Genomic DNA, 22,085 nt, shown 5'->3' with positions numbered 1-22,085 from the left:
AGACTAATGTAGGATTCCCCCTTCAAGGAGGTTTTCCTTTTTCAGAAAAACCCCTGGACCCGGGCCCTTTGTTGTAACTAAAAACAAACTGCATGTCTCCCCCTCTCCATCAGGGCTGTGGAGTCAGAGTCAATGTCTATTTTGGTGGAGGCTAAGTCGGTATAAAATGGACCGACTCCAACTCCTAAAATATATAATAAATTGGGTACAGTAGTTCAATGCAGTTTGTGGGGAATATTTTTTCATAAGAATTTGGGAAAGTTATGAAATGTCCTATAAATGTCTGTCCTATTCTTGATCTAAGGGTCTAGACTTTTAGTGGAGATGAATGTATGCTGCAGTTTATGTACATGATAAGTAGTGAAGCTCCTCCTCTACAGATAAGGGGGAAAAAAAAAAACACACAGGGAAGGAATGCCTGCACTCATCTCAGAACTGCTGGAGTCAACAGGAAAACAGGATTTAGAACAAAAAAAACAGGTTCTTGCTATTATAACTGATAATGCTTCAAACATGATAAGTACTATTAAACTGATGAATGAGGATAATGAAGGTGAACAGCAGCTCGAAGAACATTTCAGATTCAGTATGTTGAAGATGGAAGGCCACAGTCCTGTTCCCATAATGGAGGAACAAACATACATTACTCTTATTGTCTGCAGAAGAACAGCAGAATGATTCTTTACAATTAGATGATCTTGTTGAAGCTGCTTCACACCTCTCTCCTATTCATCACATACCCTGTGTTGTGCAAACGCTGCAGCTGGCAATAAGAGATAGTCTGCAAGAAGGACATGCTGCAACCCTGATTAGCAAAGTGAGGAAATTGGCTATTGCTGCCAGAACCCCTAAAATTGATTCCATCTTGAAGAGACGTGCTGGAAAGGGGCAATTGTGGAATTACATAATTTTTCACTTGCTCAAAGAAGTAGAAGAGTTCAATCGTTCATTAAAACTGACTGAGCACGAGGCAATTCCTTTATACCCTCAAATTGTTAGAGATGTTGCCCATGTGGTTACTGCTTTGCCACCAACCCAAGTTAGTGTAGAGAGGTTGTTCTTTAGCCTTAAAATAATTAGATCAGATTTGAGGCCATCTATGAAGGAGGATCTGATGAACCGATACTATTTCTCAGAACAAATTGACTGCACAAATGTTATTCAGTACGTTTTTGTTAAACTGTTTTTTTCCACTGACTACATAGTGTATAATAAATTATAAATATGCAAAAGTTTTTTTGTTCTAAAGTTGTATTCCAATAAATATACCTTTTGTTCTATATAAATAGCTTGATTATTGCATCATAATAAATGATTAAAAGCCTGATATTATTTTACTACAGTAAATTTATCACTTACATTTAAAAACATGACCCCCCCCAAAAAAAAACCTACTGTCTCCTTCCCCATTCCTGTAAAATGTAAGCCCACAAAGGCAGGGTCATTGTTAGTTTGTTTACTGTAAGTGATATCTGTATTTGGTATGTAACCCCTTCTCATGTACAGCACCATGGTATCAATGGTGCTATATAAATAAATAATAATAAATGAGGGAGTCGGAGGTCAGGGAAATTGAGGAGTCGGAGGTTTGGCTTACCGACTCCACAGCCCTGCTCCCCAGGGTCCAGCACCAACTCCCACCCATGGCCCTGACCTCTTCTCATCTGCAATGCAGAATTTCCCACACTGTTCCAGCCTTTGTTATGTCTGCAGCGCAGGGTCTTCCCTGGCCTTTTATTGTCTGCAGCGCAGCGTCTCCCCGGTAGCCCCGGCCTCTGTCATCGTCTGCAGCACCGACTCTCCCATGCTGCCCCGGCCTCTGTCATCGTCTGCAGCACCGACTTTCCCATGCTGCCCCGGCCTCTGTCATTGTCTATAGCGCAAAGTCTCCTCCGACCCCAGCATCTGTTATCATTTGCAGTCCAGAGTCTTTCCCATTGCCCCGGTCTCTCCGGCCTCTGTTATCTGCAGTTCCAAGTCTCCTCCCACTGCCCCAGTCTTTCATCGTCTGCCGCACATAGTTTCCCCTTCTGCCCTTGCCTCTACCATCATCTGCACCGCTGAGTCTCCCCCGCTGCCCCAACCTCTTATCGTCTGCAGCACGAAGACTCTTGCCCGCTGCCCTGGCCTTTTATCGTCAGCAGTGCTGAATCTTCCCTGCTACCCCGGCCTCTTATCGTCTGCAGAACTAAGTCTTCCTCCGCTACTACGGCCTCTTATAGTCTGCAAGCCACTGATTCTTCCCTCGCTACCCCGACCTCTTATTGTCTGCAGCGCTGATTCTCCCTCGGCCTGTGGCTGCAGATAGTAGTAACCTGTCAGCTCAATGGCTCTACCTGTGTATATGGCGTGAGCTGCTCAGTAATTGGCTGCAGCGCTGTTGTCAGTAACAGTCATTGGGACAGTGGCACAGACTCTGGTCCACTTGGGGAGGGAAAGTCAAGCACAATCTTATAAAAGCTGCCCGAGTACACAGATTGTTATGAAAACCCATTTCTGGCCTATAATGTACAGTTTTTTAATAGGTTACTGAGGAGCAAAGCCCACTGCATAATTGCAAGGTGCTGGCTGTGCTACAGAAGTAGTGTCTGCCTTAACTTCAGCGAGGGAGCTTGTTCTAATTAGCGCAGTTTAACCATTTTCCGTATTTTTTGGACTAAGACGCACCTAGGTTTTAGAAGAGGAAAATAGGGAAAAAAAATGTAAGCAAAAAATGTGGTCGTGATGCACTGTTAAGGGGGAGGGGGCCTGCTGCTTGACACTGTTATAGGGGTAATGTCCCCCAATTCTGTTAATATCCCCCACCCTGGTATATATGGCCCCCTCCTTCCTGTTATACGTGGCCCTCATCCCCCATCCTGGTCTGCATGGCACCTCTCATCCCTCATCCTGGTATGCATGGCACCTCTCATCCCTCATCCTGGTATGCATGGCACCTCTCATCCCTCATCCTGGTATGCATGGCACCTCTCATCCCTCATCCTGATATGCATGGCACCTCTCATCCCTGTTCTGATATGCATGGCACCTCTCATCCCTCATCCTGGTATGCATGGCACCTCTCATCCTGATATGGATGGCACCCCAATCCCCCATCCTGGTATGCATGGCACCCCAATCCTCCATGCTGGTATGCATGGCACCCCGGTCCCCCATCCTGGTATGCATGGCACCCCAATCCTCCATCCTGGTATGCATGGCACCCCAATCCTCCATCCTGGTATGCGTGGCACCCCTGATCCTGGTATGCATGGCACCCCTGATCCTGGTATGCATGGCACCCCCCACCCCATCCCTCATCCTGGTATGCATGGCACCCCTCATCCTGATATGCATGGCACCCCTCACCCCACCCCTCATCCCGGTATGCATGGCACCCCTAACCCCACCCCTTTTCCTGGTATGCATGGCCCCCTCACCCCACCCCTCATCCCGGTATGCATGGCACCCCTAACCCCACCCCTCTTCCTGGTATGCATGGCCCCCTCACCCCACCCCTCATCCCGGTATGCATGGCACCCCTCACCCCACCCCTCATCCCGGTATGCATGGCACCCCTCACCCCACCCCTCATCACAGTATGCATGGCACCCACCCCTCATCCCTCTTCCTGGTATGCATGGAACCTCTCATCCTGATATGCATGGCAACCCTCATCCCGGTATGCATGGTACCCCTCACCCCACCCCTCTTCCTGGTATGCATGGCCCCCTCACCCCTCATCCTGGTATGCATGGCACCACCCTCACGCTGCAACAAAACAAACAAACAATATTACTCACCTCCCTCTCTGCTCCAGCGCTGCTTCCCGTTCTGCTGCCAGCACTGATCTCACCGTTTGAGCCGCGCATGACATCACTGCCATGCGCCCTCACACAATGCGATGAGCTGCATGAATAGTCACTGCCCCACATGCCGGGACTATTGGCGTGGGGAGCAGTGACTATTCTGTCCTTAATAGCGCGCACAGTGTAGCCACAGCCGCGGCTCCTGCCACGTCTTATAGTCCGAAAAATAAGGTAAATGCCACTGTCAATATCTGAACGCAGCATTTAAATTATGCCATTGCCGGTGTGCGCATCTGCTTACAGCGAGATGATTGTGGGACGCTCATAGTTCGTCATCTTGGACCACCTGTGAGGCTTATGTCAAATAACAACAGTTTAAATTTGCCCCTTTTTCCATACTGAAATAAAAAAATTAAAACATTTAATGAAATAAACTTTTGAGTTCATTGTGTCCAAACTAACAAAATTTAAATCGCATGTTAAATACCAAAAAAACAAAAAAAAATTGGAACACCAGCATTGCCATTTCTCAGTCACTGCTCAAAATCGATCAAAATGTCGTATGTACCACAAACTGGCATTAATTCCCCGCAAGGATGGAAAAATCAAAGAGGTTCCAGCTCTTAAAAAAATGGCAACGCAACAAGCGCCATATAAACAAAACCCAAAAAACAGCAGAATTGTTATTTTTTTTTTCCATTGACACATTTTCCAGTCCATCGTCTGCTGTCATCACCGTCCTCATAGTACCAGAGCAACAGAAAAATAAAAAATGAAACTAAAAACTCCTGGTTTCTTAAGTTGTTAAAGGGATGTTGCTCCCAGCTGCTCTGCTCCTCTGCCTCCTGGAGGACAGTCCGCTCCTGCAGATTGACAGCTAAGGGCAGCAGCTTGGTCGCTCCACTGCACAAAGGCAAACACCATGCAGGCGCTGCTTTCCTAGGAAGCCAGCCACCACTGAGACTGCAGAGGTGGTTGGTAACCTGGACAAGCCATGAAGCATAGAATTGAGAACCCGCTGCTCCTGAGGATGGAGAAAATCTTTAATAAGAGATGTAGCTTGTTTTGAACACCTTAATGATTACAATGGCAGAAGTGCTGAGTAGGATCGGCTCTGCGGGGCCCCGTGCCGGCCGCTGTGCACTGCATGGAGTTGGGCTCTGTGAGGTCCCATTTTGGCCACTGCACACTGCATGGAGTTGGGCTCTGTGAGATCTCATTTTGGCCACTGCGCACTGCATGGAGTTGGGCTCTGTGAGGTCCCATTTTGGCCGCTGCGCACTGCATGGAGTTGGGCTCTGTGAGGTCCCATTTTGGCAGCTGCGCACTGCATGGAGTTGGGCTCTGTGCGGTCCCATTTTGGCTGCTGCGCACTGCATGGAGTTGGGCTCTGTGGGGACCCACGTCGGCCACTGCACACTGCATGGAGTTGGGCACTGCGGGTACCCACTTTGGCCGCTGCGCACTGCATGGAGTTGGGCTCTGTGGGGACCCACGTCGGCCGCTGCGCACTGCAAGGAGTTGGGCTCTGTGGGGACCCACGTCGACCGCTGCACACTCCATGCAGTTGGGCTCTGTGGGGTCCCATTTTGGCCGCTGTGCACTGCATGGAGTTGGGCTCTGTGGGGTCCCATTTTGGCAGCTGCGCACTGCATGGAGTTGGGCTCTGTGGGGACCCACGTCGGGCACTGCGGGTACCCACGTCGGGCGCTGCGCACTGCATGGAGTTGGGCTCTGTGGGGACCCACGTCGGCCGCTGCGCACTGCATGGAGTTGGGCTCTGTGGGGACCCACGTCGACCGCTGCACACTCCATGCAGTTGGGCTCTGTGGGGTCCCATTTTGGCCGCTGTGCACTGCATGGAGTTGGGCTCTGTGGGGTCCCATTTTGGCTTCTGCGCACTGCATGGAGTTGGGCTCTGTGGGGACCCACGTCGGCCACTGCACACTGCATGGAGTTGGGCTCTGTGGGGACCCACGTCGGCCACTGCACACTGCATGGAGTTGGGCACTGCGGGTACCCACTTTGGCCGCTGCGCACTGCATGGAGTTGGGCTCTGTGGGGACCCACGTCGGGCGCTGCGCACTGCATGGAGTTGGGCTCTGTGGGGACCCACGTCGGCCGCTGCGCACTGCATGGAGTTGGGCTCTGTGGGGACCCACGTCGACCGCTGCACACTCCATGCAGTTGGGCTCTGTGGGGACCCACGTCGACCGCTGCACACTCCATGCAGTTGGGCTCTGTGGGGTCCCATTTTGGCCGCTGTGCACTGCATGGAGTTGGGCTCTGTGAGGTCCCATTTTGGCCGCTGCGCACTGCATGGAGTTGGGCTCTGTGAGGTCCCATTTTGGCAGCTGCGCACTGCATGGAGTTGGGCTCTGTGCGGTCCCATTTTGGCTGCTGCGCACTGCATGGAGTTGGGCTCTGTGGGGACCCACGTCGGCCACTGCACACTGCATGGAGTTGGGCACTGCGGGTACCCACTTTGGCCGCTGCGCACTGCATGGAGTTGGGCTCTGTGGGGACCCACGTCGGCCGCTGCGCACTGCAAGGAGTTGGGCTCTGTGGGGACCCACGTCGACCGCTGCACACTCCATGCAGTTGGGCTCTGTGGGGTCCCATTTTGGCCGCTGTGCACTGCATGGAGTTGGGCTCTGTGGGGTCCCATTTTGGCAGCTGCGCACTGCATGGAGTTGGGCTCTGTGGGGACCCACGTCGGGCACTGCGGGTACCCACTTTGGCCGCTGCGCACTGCATGGAGTTGGGCTCTGTGGGGACCCACGTCGGCCGCTGCGCACTGCATGGAGTTGGGCTCTGTGGGGACCCACGTCGACCGCTGCACACTCCATGCAGTTGGGCTCTGTGGGGTCCCATTTTGGCCGCTGTGCACTGCATGGAGTTGGGCTCTGTGGGGTCCCATTTTGGCTTCTGCGCACTGCATGGAGTTGGGCTCTGTGGGGACCCACGTCGGCCACTGCACACTGCATGGAGTTGGGCTCTGTGGGGACCCACGTCGGCCACTGCACACTGCATGGAGTTGGGCTCTGTGGGGACCCACGTCGGGCACTGCGGGTACCCACTTTGGCCGCTGCGCACTGCATGGAGTTGGGCTCTGTGGGGACCCACGTCGGGCGCTGCGCACTGCATGGAGTTGGGCTCTGTGGGGACCCACGTCGGCCGCTGCGCACTGCATGGAGTTGGGCTCTGTGGGGACCCACGTCGACCGCTGCACACTCCATGCAGTTGGGCTCTGTGGGGACCCACGTCGACCGCTGCACACTCCATGCAGTTGGGCTCTGTGGGGTCCCATTTTGGCCGCTGTGCACTGCATGGAGTTGGGCTCTGTGGGGTCCCATTTTGGCTTCTGCGCACTGCATGGAGTTGGGCTCTGTGGGGACCCACGTCGGCCACTGCACACTGCATGGAGTTGGGCTCTGTGGGGACCCACGTCGGCCACTGCACACTGCATGGAGTTGGGCACTGCGGGTACCCACTTTGGCCGCTGCGCACTGCATGGAGTTGGGCTCTGTGGGGACCCACGTCGGGCGCTGCGCACTGCATGGAGTTGGGCTCTGTGGGGACCCACGTCGGCCGCTGCGCACTGCATGGAGTTGGGCTCTGTGGGGACCCACGTCGACCGCTGCGCACTGCATGGAGTTGGGCTCTGTGGGGTCCCATTTTGGCCGCTGTGCACTGCATGGAGTTGGGCTCTGTGGGGTCCCATTTTGGCTTCTGCGCACTGCATGGAGTTGGGCTCTGTGGGGACCCACGTCGGCCACTGCACACTGCATGGAGTTGGGCACTGCGGGTACCCACGTCGGGAGCTGCGCACTGCATGGAGTTGGGCTCTGTGGGGACCCACGTCGGGCACTGCGGGTACCCACTTTGGCCGCTGCGCACTGCATGGAGTTGGGCTCTGTGGGGACCCACGTCGGCCGCTGCGCACTGCATGGAGTTGGGCTCTGTGGGGACCCATGTCGACCGCTGCGCACTCCATGCAGTTGGGCTCTGTGGGGTCCCATTTTGGCCGCTGTGCACTGCATGGAGTTGGGCTCTGTGGGGTCCCATTTTGGCTGCTGCGCACTGCATGGAGTTGGGCTCTGTGGGAACCCACGTCGGCCACTGCACAATGCATGGAGTTGGGCACTGCGGGTACCCACTTTGGCCGCTGCGCAATGCATGGAGTTGGGCTCTGCAGCTCCGTTCCACGTGTTGTAGCAGCTAGAGGCATCGGACCCCTGATCTGATAGTCGGGACCTATGCGATGGATAGGTCATCAGTGTGATGTGATGGAAACCCCCTGCAAGTCTCTGGGGCGGATCTGTGACCCGGAGGTTGTGCAGCACATTACAGAAATCTCATTCATTCTGTGGCCACACAATACACGGCCCTGGAGGATCAGAATACGCACTTTTCCGTTCGTCTCGCCTTTCCACCATCCCTGATCCCCTCCTATCCGGCTGTAGATTTTCACCACATCTCCTTCCCGCAGCGAGAGCTCCCTCATGTCTCTGGCTGCAAAGTTGTACCTGGCAACAGCGGTTCCTACAGGACGTGGCGTGAAAACTGTGCAGAAGAGAAAAAGGGGGTGGAGTTACTACAAGGACGGGACACCCCAAAAAGACCGGTTACCAAACCTGATTAGACTGAATACCGAGACCAGCTAACAAGATGGCGGCCATGTGCTTATGGAAGATGAATGACAGGTGTGGAGGAAAACTATGGAAAATGGCGGATTCCTGGAAGGACGTTCAGCAGACGATTCTAGTGCTGTACCCTCCCCCACACTGCAGGTAAATTCGCCCCCGTCTGTTGTCCGGGGGGACTGTAACTAAGATGCGACAATGAAGATGAGAGCGACGAGACGGACGGATGAGCGTCATCTCAGGTAGGAGGTGAGGCGACCAGACATGCACCCCCAATCCATTACCCTTCATGCAGCAGGACGTATGCCCCAGAGTCGCCCTGCACACATCTATGGAGGGCACAGTGATGATGGAGCCGGTGGATTATATGGAAGAGCTACTCTAGCAACAGCGTTCATGACCGAGCTGTGAAAACCGGCTGCCATAGGAGGCGCAACTACAGAAACAGCCAACGCAGCTGAACTACTCCATACCCTGCAGATGGCGCAGTTATTCCCTTCTGAGCCATGAACACTAGAGACTAAATAACCCTTTAAATAAAAATGACAGCACAGGGTGACGGCAACAGCTGCTTTGACAAAAGCCTAGGCACCAATCAGCCCAGTAAAGGCCGCCATGATGTCTGTTGAGGCTGCAGCCACTGGGCTAAAAGGGCTCATGTAATAATCTTCACTGTGTAATGAAAAGGTCTGGAACATGGAGGATCGTTTGCACTGATGCACAGTGACAAACGCTCAGCTGTGTAAGCAGGACTTGGATTCCTTTCTTGTAACCTCTGGCTTTAAAAATTCTAAATGTTCTGAGCAGGACCTCGCTACACAGTGATAAAGCTTTGTGTACAGAAGTCTGCGCCGGCCCTTTAAGCGGAATTCTGTGCGCGGCGTCACACACTATGTCATGCAGCAGGTGACGCTGTGGCTGGGTGCAGTCTATGGTGGCAGTACCTGACCAGAAGGGTGTGGACGGGTTCTGACAGGGAAAGTTGAGACCCTGAGGACTGAGAAAAGAAAAGTTGTAGGAAGCACAGGAGGCTGCAGAGAGGTCAGAGAAAACGTGAAGGTAGGAGAGCAAAAGAAAAAGAGAAGACATGTCAGAGCAGGAAGGGTTAACTGCAGGGAGGGCACATTACAAATCAGAGCAAATAAAAGGCACCTGAACAGGCTGCTGGGACTTGTAGTACATTAGGGTCAGAACCTGACAGAAGAAAATCTGTGGTGAGTCAGGCAAAGGGTTAATGTAAGGCTGACCACCAGCGACCCCATCCTGCGCTCGGACTTTGGATTATCCACAGGATATAAGCCCCCCAATGTCAGATGGGGGTTCTCAGAGATGGGATCTGTCCTCTCCATTCACTTCTATGGTAGTTCTGAAAATCACTGCCCGAGCAGGCCCCCAGAGAAGTGAATGGTGTGACCTACACACGGGTCTGTTCCGCTGGTAAACGCAGTGGGTACGCCATAAGTACCAGAAGACGGGGGGTGAAGGGGGGGCGCCGCTCTCACCTGGCGATCTAGGGGAACTGCGCGTCTTCTGCAGTTTATACGGATACTTTAAGGTGGTGTCCAGCTGCTTGAAGCTTTCCTTCAGTGAATGCGTCTGGTAATACTCCACCAGTTCCTACAAAACATCAGCACACGTCAGCTACTGGTCCCCTCCGATCACTGCAGCCATCACCCTCCTGCTGACAGGGGGTGGCACGTACCAGTAAACTCTCAAACTTCTTGGCTTCAGTGATGTGGATCCAGCTGTCCTTCTCCACCACCTTTATGTGTTTTACTTCATCATTGAATCTGAGAGGAGAGAAAGCAAAATGGAAGAAATTCTGGAGACTACCACCACCATCATCATCCTCAGCCTGGCACCGAGATCACAAAAGCAGATCCTATTGTCAGATCTCCAACCTCAGGGGCTGCAGAGACTGGAGCGCCCCTAGTGGTGGCTGCAGAATAGGCTGTGTGTCAGGTTGTTGTGGCACTGCCCATAGGGTCTTGGACTGCCGCCTTAGGACAACCGACACCACCCAAGATTGCACTGAGCCTCGTACTTGATGCTGATGGCGAATCGCTCGGCTTCAGCCGGCCGCTCCCGGATGAGGTACGTTCCGCTCAGATGGGACTTTAGGAGGTTGTCAGCTTGTGGCCGCTCCACGTTCCCTGCAAACCTGGGAGACACAACAATGTGTGAGCAGTGAGGCGCCATCAGCAAGACCCCAGCGCTTTAGCAGGGTGGACACCTACCAGGGGTATCTGCTGTAATCGGTGCGGTTCACTGGCTGCTGCAACATACAGAAACGTTAGATTAGTAAATGATGGTGGTTTTACTCCTCTAGTTGTCAGATCACTGCTGTCACTGGCAGCACAGGCCACTCATGTAAGGTAAGGACCGCCAACATAGGCAGCTGCTCCCTCCCCTCAATGGATCCTGTCCCTTTAATGGCAGCTATATTACCACCGGTTTGGAGTTCAGGTCACATCCGTATTCGAGGCGTCACTCACCACAGGACAGGGCTTCACCGAGGAGTTGGGGAAATAGCCGGATTTCCTGGTGAGCAATGACCGGCCCTGCGGACAGGAGAAGAGTGCAGTCAGTCACACTGCACACAGGCATCGGCTGCCCTAATACTGGGGTCACTCACCTCCCACCACTGGGAATCGGGGTCACCTCTCAGCAGTTCAATCACTTCTCCCGTCTGGAAGGTCAGGACTGGTTTCCCGGGGGGCGCGGGGTTCCCGTGGTAGTTCTGGACGGCCAGCATCTTGGGCCCTGTAGGCAGATACAAGGAATATTAATCATGGCTGCCTCGCAGTAAGTCTACATGCCAGTGGAAAGCTCTATCCTCTTGTGCTGGTTCTCAGCTACAAGACATCTACTCCAGTCACCTCCAGAGCTGCAATCACAATTCAGAGGAGGACTGAGCTGTGCTCCCAGAATTCACCTCTCGCCGCCCGAAAGCAGAGCATGGGCCAAGATGTAGAGAATGTCCCAGCAGCTCTGCAGACAGACTCCAGCACCTTGTATTTCATTCCCCAGATCTCTGCTTGCTGTCAGTGACAAGGAAAAGTCTTTTAGTCATCCACATGCTGGACTCACCTAGTCCTGCTACAGGCGGAAGGTTTGTTACAATGAATCGCATAGGAAGAGAAGGAAGATACAGTGTAACAAACCCTCAGCTGTGGCAGGTTCTGTGTTTCCAGGGATTCAGCACCTGGATGTTGTCATTCATTGACAGCTAGAAGAGATCTTAAAAACAGTGAGGAAACGGAGCCCCAGATTGTGCAGTGTGTCTGTACTGTTTATTAACCATTTCCACCAGTTTTCATAGAATATTAGAAACCTGCAGAATTTGCGGCCCCATGAGAGCGGAGATCAGCGGCCGCCATCATCTCACCTGACACTGTGATGTGCAGATCCTGCAAGAGAAAAAACACTGGTTATCAGGGGCACATCCCATCATGCTCTGCTCCAGGAGGGGATGCTGGGAGCGGTAACACAGGAACAACCCATAACACATGTCCATAACACCGGGACAATCATTCATTTAGCATGGCAGTTCTGTAACCATGACAACCTTATCACAGCAAGTAATCTACAGTGGGGAGGAGCCATTCTGCTTTAATCAAACAAGCCCAACCCACAGCGATGTCATAGCACACTATGGATGATACTAGTGATGTTCTGCAGCAGCTCTGCCCATACTGCAGACTGGGGTACTATCAGGGGGAAAAAAAGGGGCCTCGTACCACGTCATCGGCAGGGCCTGGAACAAAACAGAAAAAAATATATAATTATATGTCAGGATGGAGACCACTGTAAGAACCAGAGGTACAGCGAGGGTGACGCACCGATTCTGCACGGGGAAATCTTCTCCAGGCACTCCTTGTGGACCCCGACCGAACACTTGGTGCAGTAGTATCCCTGATAAAAGATTCCCCTGGAAGAGAAAGATGAGCGTCAGCAGAGAAGTGATGATCGCGGAGGCACAGGAACCACCAGAGCCACACCAATCGTTCATCTTGGGACCACCGGAGCCACGCCCAATTAGAATCATGGCCGCCGCCCTGCTCACCTGGAATGTCGCCCCACCCAGCTTGGTCACTCACCCGCTTACACTGGTCAGCAGCCCGCTCTCACCTGAGGAACATTTTGCAGGATTTACAGCTGGTGGTTCTGTCGAATGTGAACATCTGGAAGTTGTGGTGATTCGCTGTCGCTTTGTCTGGTTTGATATTGGAACTGAGAATACAAAAATGAGATCAGCAGCGCCTGACATATGATAAGCCACCATTATGTGGGCCATAACCTGTGACTCAAAGAATAGATCATGGAGCCGATGCCACAGAATGGCCCTATGACCACACTGACCGTCATTCTGCCGCTACTTACATCGCCATCTCGAACTGCTCCATCCACTTCCGCTTCATCTCCTCAGTCTTACAGAAGAACTGGAATCCCTGCTTCCCCTGGAGGTGGATGAGGTAGAATCCGTACGACCACTGCGAGGAGAGCAGGGGGTGAGTGACGGCCGCCATATTGGCCCAATGTTATGGGGGAGGGTGTAAGCATCTACAGCCAGAATATGGCGTCTTACCATTTTGCCATGTGACTGTGGCCAGCGTAAAGGAACCAGAGAAAGTGAGTGTGAAACACGGGGCAACAAAGTAACGACACATCACCCCGGCAACAACGGGGCTCTGGGAAGCACCAGAGACCATCAATCACTGCCAGGAAATGGGGCTTCCAGTGTAACCAATGACACCATGGCATGCAGCGCAGAACCGCGGGACCAGGGCAGATTTATCCAAACCCACAGAAGTGGTCCATACCGGAAGCGGCATATACAGAGCAGCGAGTGGGGGTCCCGATACATACTGTGCACCCCCCCCGCCTTCACATCTGGTGCCGTTTCTCCCCCAGTCTACAAAAACCATGCCCCGCCCTTTCTGTCCACACACATCACCCTCCCTCCCCCAATGCACATACCCCATGTCTCTCCCTCCCCCGGTCCACACAACGAATATCACCCTCTCTCCCTCAGTCCACACACCTTCTTTATGTCCTTGTTATAGGTGGGGTCGTCGGACATCTTGTGGTATAGCAGTTCTATCATCTCCTTCAGTTCGTAGCTATAACCTTTCCGTTTACATACGATGACGACTTTATCAAACAGGAAGAGATACCTGCGAGGGGGTGTCGGTGATGTCATTAGCGGACACAGGGGGAGGGGCATAAAGCGCCAGGCCATGCCCCCTGCAGGAATGTCTGGGTGACTCTGACCCGCGTCCGCAGTGAATGGTCGCACTCACTCACCTGTCCTGCTTCGTCTGGTTCACTATCGATCGTACCTTCAGCTCACCATCGATCTTCGGCCGCCCGAACTCCTCCAGATTAACCTGCTGTAATACAGGGAGAGGAGGCAAGGATCAGCCCCGAACTACAGGAGATTCCCCTGGACTGTAAGTGGCCCCCTGATCTAGAGAAATGAACATCCTCACCCTGGACTGCATGAGACCCCAGACCCAAAGAAACCAAACCCCTGCAGGTTACCTCTGTCTAAGTGCCTAATAAACACCCCCCATTCTATTTCCTGATTGCAGGTGACTGCTGTGGAGGATAAGACACCATGTAACAGCAGAATAGTGACTGCAGCTCTGCATATGACTGGAGGTTGAAACAGCAGAATAGTGACTGCTGCTCTGGAGGTGACTGAAGGATAAGAAATGTATGTAACAGCAGAATAGTGAGTGCAGCTCTGGAGGTGACTGGGGGATAGGGCACAATGTAACAGCAGAATAGTGACTGCAGTTTTGGAGGTGACTGGGGGATAAGGCACAATGTAACAGCCGAATAGTGAGTGCTGCTCTGGAGGTGACTGGAGGATGAAACATGATGTAACAACAGAATAGTAACTGTTGCTCTGGAGGTGACTGGAGAATAAGACAGGTGTAATAGGAGAATAATGACAGCAGCTCTGGAAGTGACTAGAGGATAAGACATTATGTAACAGCAGAATAGTGAGTGCAGCTCTGGAGGTGACTGGAGAGGGCCTGCAGTGTTCTAGTTGTGAGTATTTGCTCGGCGCGGTTCGGCCCAGTTTGGCGCTGACTCACCAGGTTCTCGATGGAGTTCTGGAACTCGCTGATCTTCTTCAGAGTTTCTTTATCCCTTTTCACTTCATTTATATACATGGCTAAATCCTGAAAGAGAAGTCTGGGTGTCAGAGGTCAGCACAGAGGGATGATGGGAGTTCTTGGCTGAGCTGGCCTGATGGATCCAGCTGTGCAGGAATGTGCTGAGTGCAGCCGCCTCCACAGACAGGGGAGGGGGCGGCCAATCCTTGTCTGGGCTGTTGATATTGGGGGTGATTGTAGAACAACTCACCTCATCAGCTGAGATTAGATCACAGGACACCCAGGCTCATTATATAAGAATTACCAAATACACAACACTTTCAGGACCTCTGCTTGCTGCCAGTGAATGGAAATCCTCATTGCTCACACCAATTTATCAGAGAAGACTTCACGTCGGCCCCTGGATGTTAACATGAAAGCCCCTCATTCACTGACAGCAAGCAGAGATCTTAAAAGTTGGATAAAAAGAAATACAAATAATGCAGAATTTTTCATTAACATTTTTAGGAACCATCAGCTCGATGAAATGAGAATTCTGGATCATGTTTTATTAGAAGTCTGTGTTGTTTTGTTCTTGTATTACTCCTCCTGGAATTAGAAGTGCAATGACAACTGGGCATCAGTAGGGATTATACCTCCAAAGTGTGACCGTATCGGGCGATGTGGGCACCCAGCCCTGGACCACGATGGGCAGTAAAGCCCAGCTGTTAATACGTTTCCAAGAGGAATGACAGAGGACCAGCACAATGGAGCAGCTTTCCTCTGACCTGCGTAAAGTGGAGGGGTGTTCACTGCTGCACATAGGTCACACCCACCTGCATGGCTTCCAGCGCTTCCTTCAAGGTGACCCGCTCTGGACACTCCGCTGTGTGGCTCAGCAATTCCTGTACACACAACATATATGACAATAAAACCTGCTCCACCAGCACAGATGACATTGACCAGACCCACCGTCCATCCCCACGCTGCAGGCATCCGCACCCCAGCGCCGCCCGTGCTGCAGGCATCCGCACCCCAGCGCCGCCCGTGCTGCAGGCATCCGCACCCCAGCGCCGCCCGTGCTGCAGGCATCCGCACCCCAGCGCCGCCCGTGCTGCAGGCATCCGCACCCCAGCGCCGCCCGTGCTGCAGGCATCCGCACCCCAGCGCCGCCCGTGCTGCAGGCATCCGCACCCCAGCGCCACCAGTGCTGCAGGCATCCGCACCCCAGCGCCACCAGTGCTGCAGGCATCCGCACCTGACAGGCAGCAGATGAATGTGTCCCCATATATATGAGGGAGGCAGTTTTCTGGATGGTGGACCCTCGCTGTACCTTTAGCAGCAGGTGATACTTCAGGACTCTCTGCATGGGGATCACCATCAGATCCTGCAGCTTGAACTTCCCATCCTGAACCTTCATGGAACATTCCTGTAAAACAAGGACAGAAAGCTAGAACTCGGGGGAATCCCTACACTGTAGTATTACAACTCCCTGAAGAGATGCACCCACCTCAATCTTTGTCCGGACTTCATCCCGGGTGACAATCAGCTGGTCCAGTGTCTTCTGAGAATATTCAATGTGACTGCAGTACTCACCATACAGCAACAGCCTGCAGAAGATATGAGGTTAATCATTCAGAAGTGGCACCGTGCAGCGCCCGTACACGCAGGAGCGGTGGCACCGTGCAGCGCCCGTACACGCAGGTGGAGCGGTACTGTTCAAAAAAAAGCTGACTATCATCTGACGCAGTGTAGGTACCAGTCAGTCATAGACGCTGCAGGAAAGAGGGTAGAGGAGGAAAGATGCTGCTGCTGGACGGAACTACTGACATTCTACATTCCACTATATGGCGATAATGATGTATAAAACAGCTCAGGACAGAACACAAGGTAAGCCGCACAGCGCCCCCGTCTGTGGGCATATGCACATCTCACCTGTCTGTAGGTTTATATACGCCGCACAGCACCCCCCCCCCTGCAGGTAGGTACGCGCCGAACAGCGCCCCCCCACCGGTAGGTGCGCCGCAGAGCGCCCCTGTCTGGAGGTATATATGCGCCGCAGAGCGCCCCCGTCTGGAGGTATATATGCGCCGCAGAGTGCCCCCCCGTCTGGAGGTATATATGCGCCACAGAGCGCCCCCCGTCTTTAGGTTTATATACGCCGCACAGCGCCCCCCCCCCTGCAGGTAGGTACGCGCCGAACAGCGCCCCCCCACAGGTAGGTGCGCCGCAGAGCGCCCCCGGCTGTAGGTATATATGCGCCGCAGAGCGCCCCCGGCTGTAGGTATATATGCGCCGCAGAGCGCCCCCGTCTGGAGGCATATATGCGCCGCAGAGCGCCCCCGTCTGGAGGCATATATGCGCCGCAGAGCGCCCCCCGTCTTTAGGTTTATATACGCCGCACAGCGCCCCCGCCCTGCAGGTAGGTACGCGCCGAACAGCGCCCCCCCCACAGGTAGGTGCGCCGCAGAGCGCCCCCGTCTGGAGGTATATATATATGTGCCGCAGAGCGCCCCCGTCTGGAGGTATATATATATATATATATGCGCCGCAGAGCGCCCCCGTCTGGAGGTATATATATATATATGCGCTGCAGAGCGCCCCCGTCTGGAGGTATATATATATGCGCCGCAGAGCGCCCCCGTCTGGAGGTATATATATATGCGCCGCAGAGCGCCCCCGTCTGGAGGTATATATATATATGCGCCGCAGAGCGCCCCCGTCTGGGAGGTATATAAATGCGCCGCAGAGCGCCCCCGTCTGGGAGGTATATAAATGCGCCGCAGAGCGCCCCCGTCTGGGAGGTATATATATGCGCCGCAGAGCGCCCCCGTCTGGGAGGTATATATATGCGCCGCAGAGCGCCCCCGTCTGGAGGTATATATATGCGCCGCAGAGCGCCCCCGTCTGGAGGTATATATATGCGCCGCAGAGCGCCCCCGTCTGGAGGTATATATATGCGCCGCAGAGCGCCCCCGTCTGGAGGTATATATATGCGCCGCAGAGCGCCCCCCGTCTGGAGGTGTATATATATATATATATATGCGCTGCAGAGCGCCCCCCGTCTTTAGGTTTATATACGCCGCACAGCGCCCCCGCCCTGCAGGTAGGTACGCACCGAACAGTGCCCCCCCCCACAGGTAGGTGCGCCGCAGAGCGCCCCCGTCTGGAGGTATATATGCGCCGCAGAGCGCCCCCGTCTGGAGGTATATATATGCGCCGCAGAGCGCCCCCGTCTGGAGGTATATATATGCGCCGCAGAGCGCCCCCCGTCTGGAGGTATATATATGCGCCGCAGAGCGCCCCCCGTCTGGAGGTGTATATATATATATATATATATATATGCGCCGCAGAGCGCCCCCCGTCTTTAGGTTTATATACGCCGCACAGCGCCCCCGCCCTGCAGGTAGGTACGCACCGAACAGTGCCCCCCCCCACAGGTAGGTGCGCCGCAGAGCGCCCCCGTCTGGAGGTATATATATGCGCCGCAGAGCGCCCCCGTCTGGAGGTATATATATGCGCCGCAGAGCGCCCCCGTCTGGAGGTATATATATGCGCCGCAGAGCGCCCCCGTCTGGAGGTATATATATGCGCCGCAGAGCGCCCCCGTCTGGAGGTATATATATATGCGCCGCAGAGCGCCCCCGTCTGGAGGTATATATATATGCGCCGCAGAGCGCCCCCGTCTGGAGGTATATATATATGCGCCGCAGAGCGCCCCCGTCTGGAGGTATATGTATATGCGCCGCAGAGCGCCCCCGTCTGGAGGTATATATATGCGCCGCAGAGCGCCCCCGTCTGGAGGTATATATATATGCGCCGCAGAGCGCCCCCGTCTGGAGGTATATATATATGCGCCGCAGAGCGCCCCCGTCTGGAGGTATATATATATGCGCCGCAGAGCGCCCCCGTCTGGAGGTGTATATATATATGCGCCGCAGAGCGCCCCCGTCTGGAGGTATATATATATGCTCCGCAGAGCGCCCCCGTTTGGAGGTATATATATATATATATATATATGCGCCGCAGAGCGCCCCCGTCTGGAGGTATATATATATATATATATATGCGCCGCAGAGCGCCCCCGCCCTGCAGGTAGGTACGCACCGAACAGTGCCCCCCCCCACAGGTAGGTGCGCCGCAGAGCGCCCCCGTCTGGAGGTATATATATGCGCCGCAGAGCGCCCCCGTCTGGAGGTATATATATGCGCCGCAGAGCGCCCCCGTCTGGAGGTATATATATGCGCCGCAGAGCGCCCCCGTCTGGAGGTATATATATGCGCCGCAGAGCGCCCCCGTCTGGAGGTATATATATGCGCCGCAGAGCGCCCCCGTCTGGAGGTATATATATGCGCCGCAGAGCGCCCCCGTCTGGAGGTATATATATATGCGCCGCAGAGCGCCCCCGTCTGGAGGTATATATATATGCGCCGCAGAGCGCCCCCGTCTGGAGGTATATATATATGCGCCGCAGAGCGCCCCCGTCTGGAGGTATATATATATGCGCCGCAGAGCGCCCCCGTCTGGAGGTATATATATATGCGCCGCAGAGCGCCCCCGTCTGGAGGTATATATATATGCGCCGCAGAGCGCCCCCGTCTGGAGGTGTATATATATATGCGCCGCAGAGCGCCCCCGTCTGGAGGTATATATATATGCTCCGCAGAGCGCCCCCGTTTGGAGGTATATATATATATATGCGCCGCAGAGCGCCCCCGTCTGGAGGTGTATATATATATATATATGCGCCGCAGAGCGCCCCCGTCTGGAGGTATATATATATATATATATATATATGCGCCGCAGAGCGCCCCCGTCTGGAGGTATATATATATATATGCGCCGCAGAGCGCCCCCGTCTGGAGGTATATATATATATATGCGCCGCAGAGCGCCCCCGTCTGGAGGTATATATATGCGCCGCAGAGCGCCCCCGTCTGGAGGTATATATATGCACCGCACAGCGCCCCCGGCTATAGGTATATATATGCACCGCACAGCGCCCCCGGCTATAAGTATATATGCACCGCACAGCGCCCCCGGCTATAGGTATATATGCACCGCACAGTGCCCCCGGCTATAGGTATATGCACCCCCCCCTGTAGGTATATACACCCCCCCCCCCCGCACAGCGCCCCCGGCTGTAGGTATATACCCCCCGCACAGCGCCCCCGGCTGTAGGTATATACCCCCCCCCGCACAGCGCCCCCGGCTGTAGGTATATACCCCCCCCCCGCACAGCGCCCCCGGCTGTAGGTATATACCCCCCCGCACAGCGCCCCCGGCTGTAGATATATACACCCCCCTGCACAGCGCCCCCGGCGGTAGGTATATACACACCGCACAGCGCCCTCGGCGGTAGGTATATACACACACCGCACAGCGCCCCCGGCTGTAGGTATATATACACACCGCACAGCGCCCCCGGCTGTAGGTATATATACACCGCACAGCGCCCCCGGCTGTAGGTATACATACACCGCACAGCGCCCCCGGCTGTAGGTATATACACACACCGCACAGCGCCCCCGGCTGTAGGTATATACACACACCGCACAGCGCCCCCGGCTGTAGGTATATACACACACCGCACAGCGCCCCCGGCTGTAGGTATATACACACACCGCACAGCGCCCCCGGCTGTAGGTATATACACACACCGCACAGCGCCCCCGGCTGTAGGTATATACACACACCGCACAGCGCCCCCGGCTGTAGGTATATACACACACCGCACAGCGCCCCCGGCTGTAGGTATATACACACACCGCACAGCGCCCCCGGCTGTAGGTATATACACACACCGCACAGCGCCCCCGGCTGTAGGTATATACACACCGCACGGTGCCCCCGGCTGTAGGTATATACACACCGCACGGTGCCCCCGGCTGTAGGTGTATATATACATGCCGCACAGTGCCCCCGGCTGTAGGTGTATATATACATGCCGCACAGCGCCCCCGGCTGTAGGTATATATACACCGCACAGCGCCCCCGGCTGTAGGTATATACACACCGCACAGCGCCCCCGGCTGTAGGTATATACACACACCGCACAGCGCCCCCGGCTGTAGGTATATACACACACCGCACAGCGCCCCCGGCTGTAGGTATATACACACCGCACGGTGCCCCCGGCTGTAGGTGTATATATACATGCCGCACAGTGCCCCCGGCTGTAGGTGTATATATACATGCCGCACAGTGCCCCCGGCTGTAGGTATATATACACCGCACAGCGCCCCCGGCTGTAGGTATATACACACCGCACAGCGCCCCCGGCTGTAGGTATATACACACCGCACAGCGCCCCCGGCTGTAGGTATATACACACACCGCACAGCGCCCCCCGGCTGTAGGTATATACACACACCGCACAGCGCCCCCGGCTGTAGGTATATACACACACCGCACAGCGCCCCCGGCTGTAGGTATATACACACACCGCACAGCGCCCCCGGCTGTAGGTATATACACACACCGCACAGCGCCCCCGGCTGTAGGTATATACACACACCGCACAGCGCCCCCGGCTGTAGGTATATACACACACCGCACAGCGCCCCCGGCTGTAGGTATATACACACACCGCACAGCGCCCCCGGCTGTAGGTATATACACACACCGCACAGCGTCCCCGGCTGTAGGTATATACACACACCGCACAGCGTCCCCGGCTGTAGGTATATACACACACCGCACAGCGTCCCCGGCTGTAGGTATATATACACCGCACAGCGCCCCCGGCTGTAGGTATATACACACCGCACGGTGCCCCCGGCTGTAGGTGTATATATACACGCCGCACAGTGCCCCCGGCTGTAGGTATATACACACCGCACAGCGCCCCCGGCTGTAGGTATATACACACCGCCCCCGGCTGTAGGTATATATACACCGCACAGCGCCCCCGGCTGTAGGTATATACACACCGCACGGTGCCCCCGGCTGTAGGTGTATATATACACGCCGCACAGTGCCCCCGGCTGTAGGTATATACACACCGCACAGCGCCCCCGGCTGTAGGTATATACACACACCGCCCCCGGCTGTAGGTATATATACACCGCACAGCGCCCCCGGCTGTAGGTATATATACACCGCACAGCGCCCCCGGCTGTAGGTATATATACACACCGCACAGCGCCCCCGGCTGTAGGTATATACACACACCGCACAGCGTCCCCGGCTGTAGGTATATACACACCGCACAGCGCCCCCGGCTGTAGGTATATATATACACCGCACAGCGTCCCCGGCTGTAGGTATATACACGCCGCACAGTGCCCCCGGCTGTACGTACATATTGCCCTCCCCTGGTGATTATAACTCACTTCTCCTTGTAGTCCAGGAACACCTGGCCGATGTTGCTGCCCCCGGACATGATGGAGATCTCGATGGTTCTCAGGAAGTTGAAATGAACTTTAATGAGTTCCTGGAGAGCAGACAATATAAGACGAGGTCACATTACCGCGAGCGACAAACACGACAGCTGGACAGCAGAGCTCACAATCTACGCCTGAAAAACCTGCGGCCATTACCCA

General features: G+C 54.6%; 1 protein-coding gene across 8 annotated transcripts in view; it reads right to left on the bottom strand.

Moving 5' to 3' along the window:
* VAV2 (vav guanine nucleotide exchange factor 2) overlaps window positions 1-22,085 on the bottom strand; it is a 77,337-nt gene that overhangs the window by 754 nt on the left and 54,498 nt on the right. For 2 of the 8 annotated variants that reach the window (XM_073640785.1, XM_073640782.1), the window contains exons 8-27: window positions 21,876-21,976; window positions 16,052-16,151; window positions 15,875-15,970; window positions 15,378-15,446; window positions 14,542-14,628; window positions 13,742-13,827; window positions 13,479-13,611; window positions 12,818-12,927; window positions 12,566-12,667; window positions 12,277-12,365; window positions 12,175-12,191; window positions 11,769-11,844; window positions 11,070-11,197; window positions 10,930-10,995; window positions 10,672-10,709; window positions 10,479-10,595; window positions 10,137-10,224; window positions 9,937-10,051; window positions 9,379-9,465; window positions 8,200-8,354 (exon numbers count right to left, since the gene is read on the bottom strand). In XM_073640785.1, coding sequence (XP_073496886.1) covers window positions 8,200-8,354; window positions 9,379-9,465; window positions 9,937-10,051; window positions 10,137-10,224; window positions 10,479-10,595; window positions 10,672-10,709; window positions 10,930-10,995; window positions 11,070-11,197; window positions 11,769-11,844; window positions 12,175-12,191; window positions 12,277-12,365; window positions 12,566-12,667; window positions 12,818-12,927; window positions 13,479-13,611; window positions 13,742-13,827; window positions 14,542-14,628; window positions 15,378-15,446; window positions 15,875-15,970; window positions 16,052-16,151; window positions 21,876-21,976 — 1,860 coding nt within the window. Of the gene's footprint in view, window positions 1-8,199; window positions 8,355-9,378; window positions 9,466-9,936; window positions 10,052-10,136; window positions 10,225-10,478; window positions 10,596-10,671; window positions 10,710-10,929; window positions 10,996-11,069; window positions 11,198-11,768; window positions 11,845-12,174; window positions 12,192-12,276; window positions 12,366-12,565; window positions 12,668-12,817; window positions 12,928-13,478; window positions 13,612-13,741; window positions 13,828-14,541; window positions 14,629-15,377; window positions 15,447-15,874; window positions 15,971-16,051; window positions 16,152-21,875; window positions 21,977-22,085 lie in introns of those variants that run through there. The other 6 variants (XM_073640783.1, XM_073640786.1, XM_073640789.1 and 3 more) reach the window with 6 other exon arrangements.

This window comes from Phyllobates terribilis, unplaced genomic scaffold, assembly GCF_046119375.1.
Source record: "Phyllobates terribilis strain yellow unplaced genomic scaffold, ASM4611937v1 Scaffold_7__3_contigs__length_470593459, whole genome shotgun sequence".
Lineage (NCBI taxonomy): Eukaryota > Metazoa > Chordata > Amphibia > Anura > Dendrobatidae > Phyllobates > Phyllobates terribilis.
The sequence above is the reverse complement of the archived record's forward strand: the minus strand, read 5'-3'. Positions and strand labels throughout refer to the sequence as shown.